This window comes from Mixophyes fleayi, chromosome 1 (genome assembly GCF_038048845.1).
Source record: "Mixophyes fleayi isolate aMixFle1 chromosome 1, aMixFle1.hap1, whole genome shotgun sequence".
Classification (NCBI taxonomy): Eukaryota; Metazoa; Chordata; class Amphibia; order Anura; family Limnodynastidae; genus Mixophyes; species Mixophyes fleayi.
In genome coordinates this window covers 92,118,293-92,134,812 of record NC_134402.1, presented here as the reverse complement: position 1 = coordinate 92,134,812, position 16,520 = coordinate 92,118,293, and the positions used below count along the sequence as shown (strand labels likewise).

Below are 16,520 nucleotides of genomic sequence, written 5' to 3'. Positions count from 1 at the left end.
GATCATGTTAAAGTCCAGAATGAATTCATGTTCATATTTAGTGTAGGACTGGCAGAAAGGGAATACTTTGTTGGTCAGCTTAGCATTTATTGCAATATGTGGAAGTAACATTTCCTGTTCAGCTTTATGTATGTAGAGCAGCATTAATAATGTATTTAGTGAGTGCAGAGGGTCAAATTTCTTTTTTACAACATGTGGTCACAGTCCAGTTTTCAGTTCTTTATATTTATTAAATATTTTGGGTAGAGCAAAATACATTATTGCATTTTATTTGTGCATAAGTTATGCCTTGGGTTAATATGACTTTGCCTATCTTTGCATGTTGGAGTATCCTTACCTACCAGTGACGTGGCTATGGATAATTGTGCTAATCCCGTCTACTGTAGTATTGGCCCCGCCTAGAATTGATTTGGTCTTGCCCACGTGAGATCACATCTAGAAATTTTTTCCTGGGCCATTTTACGTTCCCAATCTACGCAAAGTATATAGCCTTGCGCTAGAGACATAGCAATGATCTTAGTTGCATAGTTTATATAAAATATAAGTAAGCCACTTACAAAGTGTCTAATGTGTCTAAAGTCTAATGAGTTTGGCCAGGATTTTGTAACACAACAGGCATGGTAACCTTTCAGCTTCTGCAGCATATACAATTAAAGACAGTGATTACAATTATCACGGTACTGGGCACCTAATCATGTCTAGAAACTGAATGTCTATGTAACCATGGTAGATACATAGAGACTCACATTCAGTAAACATTACAGCTCTTTTTTTTTGTTCTGCTTAGATGTTCCAATCAAAATCTAAGTGCAAATCCTTATCATTTTATAGATTGCTATATTTTACTTTTATCTGAAAAGGATAAAACAGTATATAAATATGTTCAAGTTAACCTAAGCTATTCTTTCATAAAACTGCATTATTCTCTTTTCTAGTGCTTTATCGAGATTAGAACAGCACTTTGGTAGACATTTTCAATGCTATAATGTATTTCTTGTCTGTATTGAAGGTACAGCAATTTTTCAATTTCAAGTCAAATGGGAACGTTTTAGACACAGCAGCATGACAATGAAAAACTGTATAATGTAAAGACATAGCCAGTAGCTGTTAGCTGTATGGGGCATGTGTATATATATATATATATATATATCATCATCATCATCATCATCATCATCATCATCATCATTTATTTATATAGCGCCACTAATTACGCAGCGCTTTATAGAGAACTCATTCACATCAGTCCCTGCTCCATTGGAGCTTACAGTCTAAATTCTCTAATATAGACACACACACTCACACACACATATATATATATATATATATATATATATATATATATATATATGCAATCATATGATGGAGTTGTCTCCACAGACATGCTAAACAGTTCAATGAAATAATTTTGGAAGGGTAAGAGGCTAATTTAAGAAATGTTTGAAATATTTTTTGAAATATTTTTAGACACTTTTGCAAAACTGATCTAGCATTTTCTTTGCACAGTTATTTGATTCTGTGTTAGAACAGTTGTTATGGAAAAGGTAAGCACAATACATTTTTTAGATGACTATAATAAGTTGTATAACTGTTAACTTCAGTTTATTGTCCACACTAGATTTACAGCAATATTGCTTTATAACCTTTATGAATAGATTTGATAATGACCAATAGTATTTTTTCACAATTATTCAGTCCTGCTACTTAATAAAACACAGTGTAGAGCTCTACAACCTTTTGAATAAAATGTCATTATTGTAGTTTGCAGAAAACATCATATATTTATGGATCCATTTTTTATTTCAAATTAAAACTAGGTCACTTTCTGTGGTTTCAGCAGTGATCCATCACAAATCTAACACAAAGGTAAAACTACCTAAATTTAGCTGTGAATGGGTCAGCTGTGGACAGGAACAAACTACATTCCAATGTGCTAAAAGAAAGAGCACTTACGCTGTGAAATGCTGCATGCAGAGCTACACCATAGAGGCTTGTATCACATGTGCATTTCTGCACATTGTGGGCCTGATTCAGCTTCACACGTAAGTCCCGTTGCGTGCCATAAATTAATTTTATACAAATTGTTTTTGCATGCGTTCTGATGGGACTTTATATTGCACATATACATGTGCATATCCTGCAGTCTGTTCAGTCTGTTTGCATAGAGCAAGTAACATATAGCCAGAGCGTACTTATACCCATATTCAAATGGAAGTTTTCTTGAGATCCGCTTGTAATTGAATACAGGTGTACATGCCTGCAAGGTACGGACGATCGTTTTAAATGCAATATGTTCACATTAGGTTTGAAGATGAAACAGACCCTGTGCTTTTTAACCAATGAAAAGCTTTGTTCAGAAGCTCATTTACTGGCAAATATTAGTTAGAAACTCCTGTCACAATACAGCACAGACAGACAGAAGATGTAGACAGGAGATTTCAGCTAATTATGCTGCAAAAACTGGCTTATTGAGAGGAAAGTGTCTACATTTAGAGACACTTGTGACCAGGGCTGGATTAAGGGAAGGGAGGCCCCCGGGCTAAGGGTTCTGTGAGGCCCCCCCTGTGAGCTTACCTCCTTCCGTTCCACTCCCTAGAGTGCTTCTGCGGTGCACAGTAATCTCCTTACTGAGGAGATCTCATGAGAGTGAGACTATTAGTCATTGTCTCACTCTCAAGAGATCTCCTCAGTAAGGAGATTACTGCTCACCGCATAAGTACTACAGTGACAGCAGGCAGCTAACAGCATAACATTTGCTGTTAGCTGCCTGCAATTCCCCTAGAACAGATAAAAGTTGGATCCGGGGGTGGAGACGCCCCCGACCCGATGAATGCCGACGGGCCCCCCAGCTGCCCGAGGCCCCTGGGCTGTAGCCCCTTTAGCCCTATTGTTAATCTGGCTCTGCTTGTGACACCAGCCTATGGGAAGATAGCTAAAGAAAATGCACACAGATATATTGCAAACAATATCACTGACACCTGCGCACACTACTTTGACATCAGAGGTGCTCTTCATCCACTAATTATCTGCTTTTGCTATTTACCAGTAAACTAGCTTCTGAACAGAGTTCAGAACATTTGTGTGACACCACATGTGACGAAATGTCTTTGTTTGTATCAAACCTTCTACATTTGTGCTTGTACGAATGACGCCAGTGCATATCGCATTAGCCTGGCCTATAGGGTCCGATTTAGCGCTCTGGACATATGTTTGAAAAGATGCATGTAAAAGAACTGATGTGCATATGTTGAGTCTCAAGATGTGAACAGCTCAAAAACAGCATCATTTACTTAAGGTGTATGTCAAGTGTAACAAGCTTGTATACTTATACCCGCAACAAATATGGCTGTGACTTCATATAATATAGCTGTGACACTAATGATATAAGTTCTATCAGCTAGAGAGTTCAAAACACAATCAGACAATCAGAATTGGCTAGATAGTATTGCTGACAGTCATCATCATCATTGCGTATTTTGCAATAGCCCCCCCCAATACCCTCAAGAGATACATCTAATGGGTACATCTTTTAGTTGAGTTGCAGTTAAGTGAACATGCCCTTACTATACTCAGCCTACACTTGCCAACCCTTGCCGCCCTTTTTCTGCCTATCAAGGCATAAGGGCAGCACGGTGGCGAAGTAGTTAGCACTTCTGCCTCACAGCGCTGGGGTCATGAGTTCAATTCCCGACCATGGCCTTATCTGTGTGGAGTTTGTATGTTCTCCCCATGTTTGCGTGCGTTTCCTCCGGGTGCTCCGGTTTCCTCCCACACTCTAAAAACATACGAGTAGGTTAATTGGCTGCTATTAAAATTGATCCTAGCCTCTCACTCTCTCTCTCTCTTTCTGTCTGTGTGTGTATATTAGGGAATTTAGACTGTAAGCTCCAATGTGGCAGGGACTGATGTGAATAAGTTCTTTGTACAGTGCTGCGGAATCAGTGGCTCTATATAAATAAATGGCAATTATGATGATAAGGAGATGCAAGTCACTAATGCAGAAAACTAGATATTTATGCCGATTCATTTTTGGTGCATATGCACAGTGTGGAAATGCATTTCTTGGGTGAAAAAAAAATATGTTCATTCAACTCTAAATGAGACCCATAATACTCTGTATGAGTGCAACTTGAGACATCTCGCACATAGTTTATTGTGCCAATTGTCCCAAGCAAAAGTGCTCCATTTGTAATTTATTAAATATTCTTTGGCAGTGGAAAGGCTTTATGTACATAAATATGGTTTGCATCTATCGGGTTTGCAGCCAGCAATGATACGAGTAAAAACAAGCATACTTACGAGAAACCCAGGACTTAAATCGCCTGCATCTGCAACGGAAAGCCCTTACTGTACAGAGCCTACATTAGTCCGCGCCTTCCCTCATCCATTCCACCTCTAAAGTTGTAGACAGCTGTAAGTGACATTTGCGCTCGGTCATTAATTTCATGCAATTGGTATCATTGGCATAAGGTCCGTTTCTGGGCATACGCACAGCTATTTCACACAAGACAGGTTATGCAAATGGAGGTTTGTATGAACATGAATTAGGTATTGTGCTAGCAGAAAAATACTTCTCAGCCTCCTGCTTTAAATAATTTCTTCCTACAAAATAAATCAATTGACCAAGCCTACAGCCTGCACAATTCAACCAGGTCCTCAGCTCACAAGTTTTGCCACAGTCATCATCATTTTCATGTGCAAAACTTATGAGTGTTGCTTAAAATTGAGCACAATTATTGAATAGTATTTAATCTCTGTGGTCCTCATTTATGATGCACAAAACAAAAGAGGCTCATTGTAAAATTCTCTTGACCACCTCAATTTGCGCTGGTGCACCTAGATTTTTACTAAATTACATAGATTTGGAGAGCGCTGGCAGTGGAGCAGCATACAAGTGCACAGACCAATAAGAGTTTAAATAAATAAGTAATTGAAGAAAGTATTGATTATTGTGGTATAGTTTGTGCATCATAGTTACACATTTAGCGGTAGATTTACAATAGAGCAGTTTGGTATGCCGTTTACAACCCACCACACATCAGATGCGGTTTTCAGTCCCAAATCGTAGGATTACTATTCTGCGATTTGAAGGCTAAAAACCAATGTGTTGCAGTTTGCAAATCACAAGCCTCCGGTTCTACCCCATACATCTGTGAGAGCCCAGTGCTACTCAGCATGGGGCCCAATCTTCTAGGGAGCGTCCCAACCAAACAATCGGCCCCCTGAACCTAGAGATGGTGGGTGCAAGTCTGAATTGCCAGGAGCTATGTTGGAGTTTCTGGATATATATAGCATGCAGTACCACCATGCCACCAAAGGGGCCACTGTGGCGCTTGAACTGTTTCCCTTCCTGCTGAACTAAGCTTGTTTTATCAGGATGATTTACACCTGCCGCTACTCCTTAAAAGAGCGTCCTCCAGCAGTCTGGGCCAGATCATCAGGTCACTCAACCTGATAGGAAGCATTCACCTTTGACTGCTGTTCCTGGTTATACTTACCTGTGTACCTGTCTTTGTGTTTTTGCTGTTCATTCCAGTGCCGCAGACACAGCTTCATCTACTCTGTTCCTAAGTTATACACCTATGTGGACCTCTGTGCATTTGCTCTCTGCAGCTCATTGCTTCTCAGTGTAACCTGTTCAGCTTACTTTCACCTTTCCAGAGGTATCCAACCCTGCAATCTGCAGGCCACTCATCTCACCACCTTTCCAGAGCTATTCAACCCAGCAACCCACAGGCTACTCATCTCTTCACCTTTCCAGAGGTATCCAACCCTGCAACATGCAGGCTACTCGTCTCACCACCTTTCCAGAGGTATCCAACCCTGCAACCCGCAGGCTACTTGTCTCACCACTTTTCCAGAGGTATCCATCCCTGCAACCCGCAGGTTACTCGTCTTACCACCTTTTCAGAGGTATCCAACCCTGCAACCCACAGGATATTTGTCACATCACCTTTTTAGAGGTATCCAACCCTGCAATCTGCAGGCTACTTGTCTCACCACCTTTTTAGAGGTATCCAACCCTGCAACCCGAGGCTTCTCGTCTCACCACCTTTCTAGAGGTATTCAACCTGCAATCCGCAGGCTATTCGTCTCACCACCTTTCCAGAGGTATCCAACCCTGCAGTCCACAGGCTATCCATCTCACCACGTTTTCAGAGATATCTGACCCTGCAATCCGCAAGCTACCCATCTCTCCACCTTTCCAGAGTTATCTAACCCTGAAATCCGCAGGCACCCATCTCTCCACCTTTCCAGATGTATCTAACCCTGCAATCCACAGGCTACTTATCTCTCCTCTTCCAGAGGGATCCACCCTGCAACCCGGTGACTACTGCTTTTCACCATCGCTTTACGGTATTGCTTATTCCACTGTTAAGATCTGTGGTTATATTACTGCCTTACCAGTTATTGCATCCTGAACCTGTATTACCTGTGTCACTAATAAAACCACTTTGTTCACCTACTTTCTCTACGTGGTCTTACCTTGGGAACCCTGACAATGCACATGGATGCCAATGTATGCTATCACTTGTAATGCCACAAAAGTGTTCCCCCCTAATAAAGTAAATAAATAGTAGTACTCTCTTCATATACCTAAATAATTATATGTAACCCCTTTGTAGTCATTTATTAAATGTGCCTCCTTAGGAGAAAATAATTAATTAATTGTGTCCCCTTATGAGAAAAAAATATAATATGGCCACACAAGTTGGGTCCATAATAAATGTTTACCTGAAATCATCTTCTTTTCTGTATCCAACGTAATCCATATAGAAAATAAATAAAAAATGTGTACAAAACAAAATATTTATGAAGAGCACCAGGGGGTAAATGTATGAACATGCGGGTCTTTCAACACCCGCGTGTTCAGCGTGTTCGGCGATTAAATTTCAAGCGGCGCTGCATTGTAAAGGGAAACTTCCCTTTACAATGCAGCACCGCTTGAAATTTAATCGCCGAACACGCTGAACACGCGGGTGTTGAAGAACCCGCATGTTCATACATTTACCCCCAGGTGTTAAACGATCTAATCTCCTATGATCCCACCTACTTAACAGCCAGGCAGCCAATCAAGAGTGGTCTCATGCATGATTTGGTGAACATTTTATGAGATCCCTTCTGGTTGGCTGTCTGGTTATTAAGTAGGCAGCCTCACTGAAGATTAACTCATTTTGAATCAGGTGCTCCTTGCGACTGGTCAATTTCGTCCATCTGGATTTTATTTTATTCCACATATGGATTGCGTATAATCAAGAAAAGAAGATTCCAGGTTAGTATTGATTAGGGAAGTAACATTATAAATCAAAATGTAGCCATATTAATTATTTATTTTCTCATATAGGGGCACAATTTTTTAACTATTTTCTCATAAGGGGTCAAAATTTATTATTTTCTCCAAAGCGAGGCACATTTAATTATTTAATACAAAGGGGTAGATATAATTATTTATTTAATACAAAGGGATCATATATAATTATTTAGTTATACAATGGAGGCACAACTATTAATTTACACTATTAGAAGGCCAACACTTGTAGTTCAAGCGCTTATAATAGGATGCACTGAAACTCATTTGCATGTTGGTGCTTTTAATTCTACAAGCACCAGCATTCAATAACAATCAGAGACTGATGCGCTTTGCTGTGTGGTTTGTCCTTCATTAAATTGCTTGGATTAGAGTTCATTAGAAGGTGTTTACAGACAACCACTCGTTCAGTTCATTGTAATAATTTGCTAACATGTCTCTCATACATGTTTATTGCAGTTTATAGTATATTGAGTGTATATTTTTTGAAAATAATCTTTTTATCCTTAATGTTCCTTTCTAATTTTATATTAGACCTTTTCTACTCCCCCAATAAGAGGACAAGCTTCACCCCTCATTTATTCTACCCACTCAATAGAAAAGGATAATTAATATATTGTTGAGTCTTCCGTGACAGAAGTTCCAATCTGTTTATAGCATGTTGTGCACAGTTCATGTCAAATTAATAAAACTAAAAGACAAATATATTCAGAGCTGAGATAGGCTGCTTTGGTTTTATTCAAAATGTAATAACCCATGAAAATACTGTATGTAAAACATCCGCTGTCCCTGCTATACTAAGTAGATAACATTGCTGCTGTTTTCATTACTACCACACACTATGGGGTAGATTCAATTGTCCACGATATGCGCTTTTTTACCGATATTATGGTAAAAAGTAACGCAGATTTTGGCTTGCACCTCTATGTGGTGCGAGAAAAAATCAGCGTCACCTCTGTAAAGACCCGCGGATGGTATCTCGTGGCCGTTCCGGAGACACCTCGCATATGTTTTTTATTAATTGAATCTGCCCCTATATTTTTGGATAAAGTAGAGTTAGGTATTATTAGGAAATATACCTTCATATGTTCCAGGATAATACAATGAAATATCACATACAGCAACAATTGTAAAGCCAAATATTGCATACATATTATACCTCATTACAAGTATTTCTTTTATTAATATCCAACTCTGTATAAATCCAGTTCTATATAAATACTGTACCAATGTGAATTGCTTTATAAATTAATCTACATACAGAACTACTAGTGCTATGCTATAGAATTTATTGTCTACATGTCTTCTTGATAATTTGTTCTGTTTCAATAGAAAACATTAAACTCACTCACATACAAATACAACAACTGGAAAAATAGGTTCTTCCTCATAAATTAGAAACTAATAAAATGAGTATTTCATTACTTGTTGACATACAAAACTTCAATATGTTTCCCCCCTGTGGCTATTCTATTTATTCTTGTGTGTGTTCATGATCATCACCAGGTTTCATAATGTGGTACTGTAATTTCCAGTCCTGTATCATGTCTGTACTCCTTGAGGGAGAAGATTACTAACTCCTTGTTGCATGTCTGCAGTGAATCAGAAACACTTAGAGTACATCCATTGGAGAATTACACTTATATTGAACAAAATGTGTCACACTCGTCAAACAGTCATGACTCCAGGTACACTTGCATCAGAACATGATTGTAGATTTGTAGATGTCTGTGACACTGGTACAGATATGGAATCTTTAACTTCAGTGTTCTGGATATTTGGATAGTTCTTTGTTTCAGGCTTCTTAGTGGTGTCTGGACAGTTCTGGACAAATATTACCCGATTGTAAGCCTTCAGTCGTCGCCACAGCTGTATATAAACTTTACACTGAACATACATAAACACCAAACCACCTGTAAATCCAACCGCCACAACCACCAATTTTGTCCAAAATGGCCATTCCAGGACACCTATGATACAAAAGACAAATAAATAATCAGCTGTATAAAATATAGAGAATGAACACCAATGAAAAGTATTTAAACTAGGAAAATAAATTACATTATTGAACACATGTTTATGGTCTAATAAATATTTGTTTAATACGAAGGGCTAATCTTTATGTTTTATATTTTATGAAAACAAAACAAGTATGTCAATGTGGTAATTATCTCTGTACTATTAAATGTATTCTTAAACTACAAAAAAACACCTAATTTATTTCTAATTTCTAAAAGCCAGAATGTATTTATTCTGGCAAGAATGATTTTAAAATCATGATTATAAAGTCTCACACTAAGCCTAAAATACCAGTTACAGGATATAACTATTAATACATATGTTAAAAGCCAAATGGGTTTTTCAGATTTCAAGATATTAAAGAAATGATTTGGGTGGGTGGTTCCAGGGCAAACCTTGTCAAAAAACAGAAAAAAGGAAAACACTGCAAATTGTGGAAAAAAACAGGTTAAAGCACGTGATTTTGAGTTGTTTTTATTCCTACATTAGTATTTATGGCATTAACATTCATTTACAGTCATTTACGATCTATTTTCTAATGCTCTCTGCACAGCTGTCAAAATTTTCACCAATTTTGGCCAAAGGATGCAGCAAGATGACAGTGTAGTTCAATTAAAAGATACAATCCCTATGAAACAATGTGACACAGCAGTGGCAGACAAGATGACAGTTTAATAAAGTAATGGACACCTTTAAAACATAAAGGCAGAGCACTGGCTGATAGGATGGTAATATTAGAAAAGAAGAAATCCCATGGTAGGCCCACCCCACAACTTTAATAGTTTGAGAAAATCGCTAAAGTACATAAAGTGTGGAATTCTACCTCATTACTACTCTTGCTGGGTGTGATATATATATGTTTGACAGTTACATGATCAACACCATAATATAGACAGGGTTGTAAAGTCGACAATAATGACAATGACAGTATTACTAGGGTGACAATTGAAATGTAGACAGTATTATTAGGTCTACAATTTGAATGTAGACAGTATTATTATATCTATGATACAAATATAGACAGTATTATTAGGTTGACAATAATATCTCTAACACTAACAATATAATACTGTCTACATTTGAACAGTCGACCTAATAATACTGTCTACCATGTGAACTGTCAACCTAATTGTCGACCTAATGATACTGTCAGCATTTTAATTGTTGACCTACTAATACTGTCGACACTTGGATTGACGATCTAATGTTGTCAACTTTCTCAATGTTGACAAATTAATGTTTAGCCGTTGACCACATACCCTTCAGTTGGTGGCAAGGCAGGTCATTTTTTCTGTAGCTGCTGCAATGATCTACATGCAATCTTTGAATGTCGAAAATGCCCAGAAATTTTATGGGTCACAGACTGCATCTCCTGCAGTGATTTTGGTTTTCATTTTTTAAGAAATTCTGAGCAATCAAAATTTTTGTGCAAAGCATGTTGAAATTCACCCAGTTGTAACACACACACTATGTTTGCTCAATTATTGACAATGAGGAATCCTTGGGAGAGTCTTAGCAGGGTGAGCATTTTTACTATAACATTACTGTGTTTTTCCAACAGATTGGCTTCTTAGTGAAGCCAGTGAAATAGAAAATAGCTTGCCTGTGTTTGACTTTGAGCAGCACACCCCTCCCCCCTAAAACAAAAATATCTTGATTTTAAAATCCAAGTGTTTCACTGTGAAGACAATTGTGTGATGGGCAGTGTCACATTTGTACTAGTAAGTGGCCAAAAGACAGGGCGCTGTGTTTGACAGCACAACCCAAATAAAACAAAACTTTTTCTTTAGTGGACCAAGTGTATCAATTTAAATGATATTGTGGAGCAGTGTCTAGATTTCAAGGTAATAGTTCCTCCTTTCCCTATGTCATTGTGCATTCATATGGTGTGGTGGCAGCTACAAGTAGCTCCAACTTCAAGTAGTTTTACTCCTGTTGTCAAACATGAATCAGTTTACCTCTATGAGTAAAAAGGTCATGTGGGAACGTCACTCCAAATCCAAACAACAACTTTTGGCAATCGCAAAAAAAACATCAGCTATTGATTAAGGGAGTGGTGATTTGTCTAAATAAATGAAATTACCTAACATTTCATACATCATATGCAGTGGCAAGAAAAGGCTCAGACCATGACCATGTTTTGCTAGTAGTGATCCTATAATGTTCTTACACATACTAGAATGCAAAAACGAGTGACCAACATGGTAATGCATCTTCTGTAAATTAACATGCATCACTTTGTTGCTCTGAGTGTAGGTCTGTCACCTATAACACAGCTACATCAGTGAATGAAAAGAACACAGAGGCTGAAGTACAAATTGGGCATTCCGAGAATCTAGAGTCTAAGGGTGTCATTGAGTACTATATGTGAGTCTGACATTTAAGATCTGGCACTGTAAATATAGGTCAGCATCCTTCCAAAATTTCACAACCATTTGGAAAGAGTGTGATACATATGTTCGACAGTTACATGCTCAACATTTATATGGTCAACACCCTAATATAGAAGGGTTAGAAAGTTGACAATAATGACATAGGGCTTGATTCATTAAGAAAAGTTAAGCAAAAGTAAGGCAAAACCATGTTGCATTGGACGGGGAGGTAAATTTAAAATGTTATGGCAGATTTTTAGTTGGGGTAGAGCATGTCCTAGATAAACTTTAAATTTCAGTTTATAAATAAGCTATTAAGTATTTTTGTGCTACATGAAAAAACAGCCAGTATTTCCCTTATGTGCAAAATAATAAACTTATTTGCAGCCCTTGCATTGCAACATGGTTTTGTCCAGAAAACTTGAGTAAGAAAACTGACTCAATTTTTTGCTTAACTTTCCCTAATGAATCAAGCCCATAGACAGTATCATTAAGTCGACGATTGAAATGTAGACAGTATTATTAGGTCAACAATTCAAATGTAGTTAGTATTATTAGGTCAACAATAGTATCCCTAACCCTCTCTGTAACCCTATCCCTTACTATTTCAATTGTCAACTTAATAAAACTGTCGTCATTTAAATTGTCGACCTAATAAAACTGTCATTTGAATTGTCGACCTAATGTTACTGTTGCGACATCTGAATTGTCGACCTAATGTTGTCGACTTTCTGAATGTCGACCAAATAAACATCTAGCCGTCGACTTTGGAGTTTGCTAATGTGCAACAGGATGATGGGGATAATTGTGGATCTAAAAATGTTACAATGTGTTGTACTTGAACACGAAAATGAGGAGAATGATGTAGTAAGTCAGTCACCAGTGATACCACCTCATGTCTATGATAAGTGCATTATCATGCCTGGGCAAAAGACCAAAAAATCCACCTCTTACGTGTTGAAATATTTTTATCCCAACCTAGACAACTTTTGTCAAGACATCTGTAGCCTTTGTGATGCCACGATAAGTAGAGATAGGCACCTCCTCCCATCATCATTTTCATCTATTTATATAGTGTAAGCAAATTCTGTAGCACTTTACAATTGGAAACAAGCAGAATAGTAAAACAATACTGGGTAATACTGACAGACTGGGGGGTTGAGAAGGTTGTGTTTACAAGCTTACAATCTCCCTATTACGTTATGTGTAACAAGCTAATTCAAGTATTTTATCAAAAGATGGAAAATCATGTATTATAACAAAAAGTCCAGCATCAGCTAGCAACAGAATGGATAGACAAAGGGAAAATGTATTTATGAACTTAAAAATGCATTTGATTTGTTGTGTGCTAATTGCGTAAAAACAGTATTGCATACCAAATGTTAAAGTTGAAATTTAGTTTATTAGTGCACAATAGTCAAGAGGGAAGCACCGTGGGTGATTAAATAAGATGACATATAGTTGAAAATGTAACTCTTAGCAACACTAAGTAAAAGTACAGTTTTGCTTCCTCACAATGAAAACTTTCTGCCATACAGGAAGCCATGATTGTCTCTATGTACCACTGTGTCCTTAGGCACCATTTACTTAGTTAGCATCAGTGAATGAAAACCACACATCTTTATATATTTTTTAAATATATTATCAATTGCTGTAATGTTTGAAAAAAGTTAGATGCCTGTTTACAACTCCAAAATTCCTGATTTTTTTGTCACCGAAAATTTGTAAAGCTTATATACCAAGGCACGTTTACATACCTATACATAATGGGTTCAATCCCCTCTAGGCGCAAGATTTTAGCTAGATGGAAGGTAGCAAAAGACCACATAGATAAATTATAGTATACAGTCACTTAATCTGTATTAGTGTAACAGTTATAAACTTTACTTATCAAATATGGTAATAAAAACAATGTATGTGTGCACAGAAAATCTTCATAAGAGTAGAAAATAGCAATAAAGTAAATTGATGATGTTCTGGATATAATCCTTTTAGTGTTCATATAAGTTATTACGTTCTCACCAGGCTCTAAAGTTCTGTCACTTGCCTCTTCACTGCCTTTTCAAGTTGTCCCTGCAGTCCTCAGGCTCTGCTGGTTTCAGACCTCTTTGTAAGATGCTGTCCAGTTTCTCTCCACTCCAGAGATCCCTCCAGAATCAGAGTATGGGTGCGGCCATCTTGGATTTGGTCACATGATTCCTCTCAACCAATCAGGTGATAACAGCCTGCATTTCAAATTCCCTTCAAAACCAGTCCATGGGAGCAGCCATCTTTGATATAGTCACCTGATCCATCTCAGCAACTCAGAGTGCTGCTTCTGCCCAGCTGATTGCAGTCTCCAATCAGGAATCCATTAGAAAGAAAAGTTGACTGCACCAGGTGTACCATTAAACCTTCTCTTATAATATAAATACCTCTTTCTCCATTAATATGGTGAAAATAACTTAATAAGGAGGGGTGCACCCGGTCATAGATTTGTAGTAACCTTTATAAAGACAAGAAAAAGAAATGACCATCTGGGGCACTCATAAATGGATATAAACATATATATTTTTATTATATTTATATGTTGAATGTAATAAAATCGATCTTTATTGGTATCTGATTAAAAACAGTTATCTAGTAGCGAAATATAAAAAGTGATGATAGAAACATTGATTTTTATAAACACAAATTCAGTTAAGATAGACAAAAAATTGTCTAGCCGCGAGGCTACTCGTGTATCTTAGGGCTTATTCAAATAAATTCTGTAATAGATCCACCTTATTTGGTATTGCAACACTCCTAACTTGAATATAAATGCTTCGTATTGCCTCTGTTATTTCACTTTATTAATAAATTCTCATAGATAGGATCCAGCATTAGATGGTATAGAATCAAATTGTCCCACTAATCCCTTTCTGGTTATGAGTGGTTTTGATTAGCTCCTAATAGTCAGTTCATAAATTGTAAGTATGAATACTTTGTATTACTTCTGTTATTATAAGTTTGTGTTCTCACATATAAAATCCAGCATTAAGTAATATAGATTATAATGAACCCTCAGACCCCTTATTGGGTATTAATGATTTCAACAAGCTCATAATAGTCTGCTCGTGAATTTATAAGGTTGGATATTCTTTCCCAAGGACCTACTAACTGGCTATATATGAGGATAATCAAGACATCAGAGGAGTTAAAAATTAACCTTGGGCTCTGTAATATTGCCCCTCAGATTGGAACTGTCTATATGGATTGATCCTGTAGGCTGGATCTATATTGCTGTCTATAACACCCCTTAGATCTCTACTGCTGGCCGCTATAAATTGTTTCCTATCTACTGCTTCAGAGGCACACACTAAATGAAATGGTTAGGAGTTTGCACGAGTAGCGAGCGCGGCGTCCGCCGACGCGCGTTTCGCTAGTAGCTTTGACAAGGCAAAGTAACCAGAAAGGGATTAATGGGACAATTTGATTCTATACCATCTAATGCTGGATCCTATCTATGAGAATTTATTAATAAAGTGAAATAACAGAGGCAATACGAAGCATTTATATTCAAGTTAGGAGTGTTGCAATACCAAATAAGGTGGATCTATTACAGAATTTATTTGAATAAGTCCTAAGATACACGAGTAGCCTCGCGGCTAGACAATTTTTTGTCTATCTTAACTGAATTTGTGTTTATAAAAATCAATGTTTCTATCATCACTTTTTATATTTCGCTACTAGATAACTGTTTTTAATCAGATACCAATAAAGATCGATTTTATTACATTCAACATATAAATATAATAAAAATATATATGTTTATATCCATTTATGAGTGCCGCAGATGGTCATTTCTTTTTCTTGTCCAATCAGGAATCAACAACTGTAAAAGGACTTCCTGGAGCCCTTACCCCTTGCCACTGCAACGCTGTATTTCAGACGCCAACCTGGTTCCCTGCAGTTTGCAGTCTTGCTATCTATCTCGCTACAGTCTTGCTATTTATCCAGCTCTAATAGTGCAGTCTGCATTCTGGTTCCAGTCCGATTTCAGAAACCTGGTTCCATTCCAGTTACAGCAAACCTCTTCCAGTATTCTGGTCACAGCAATCCTCTTCCAGCATTCCGGTTACAGCATTTCGGTTACAGCCCAGTCCAGCAATCCAGTTCCTGTTTTCTCTCCCCTGCTAGCGTAATCACCATCTGCACCAGTCCATTCACTACATGCAGAGGAATATTATCAGGCCACCCAGCTTTGTCCACGTAGTCACCAGTCCAGCTCCAGAGACACAACCTAGTCTGGGTACAGACAGATCCTCAGGCGTGACACTCATGTATCGGTTTTTAGGCAAATCGTGATACAATTTAGTGTTTAAGTACAGTTCCATTGTTATGAAAGTAATATTCAGTTCTAAAGTGTAAATAGTGGTGCTGTACCTCTTGGTACATTCATATGTATCTTGCGGGAACTGCAGCCTCCGTTGATGTCCTTGTTGCGATGGATCTTCCTTGGAAAAACTTCTGTCTTCTCTCCCTGAAAGGGAGGTCCTGGGCCAGGGTGCAGAAGCTTGCCATAGAGGTTTCTCGAACAAATTTGATCCTTGAAATTGAACAGGTACTGTCTGAGCACAAATTAGTAGAAGTGTGGAGCGCACTGCAGTAGCGCTGCTGATTGTGTAAAAGCAGTATCTGTACTGCTGAGTTGAGATCCAGTAAGGCAACATTTCAAGATCTCATAAAGACCAAAGTCCAATACATTTCACCCCTCTAGATTAGAGGCATCTTCAGGAAAAACTTTAAGATCATATATGTGCAAATTAAAGTGGTGAAATGCATTGGAGTTTGGACTTTTTGAT

General features: G+C 37.7%; 1 protein-coding gene across 3 annotated transcripts in view; it reads right to left on the bottom strand.

Moving 5' to 3' along the window:
- Window positions 1–7,997: 7,997 nt before the first annotated feature.
- MARCHF1 (membrane associated ring-CH-type finger 1) overlaps window positions 7,998–16,520 on the bottom strand; it is a 214,644-nt gene continuing 206,121 nt past the window's right edge. The window contains exon 6 of one of the 3 annotated variants that reach the window (XM_075198012.1): window positions 7,998–9,276. In XM_075198012.1, the coding sequence (XP_075054113.1) occupies window positions 8,975–9,276 (302 nt within the window). In that variant the 3' untranslated portion in view covers window positions 7,998–8,974. The remainder of the gene's footprint in view (window positions 9,277–16,520) is intronic. The other 2 variants (XM_075198007.1, XM_075198020.1) reach the window with 2 other exon arrangements.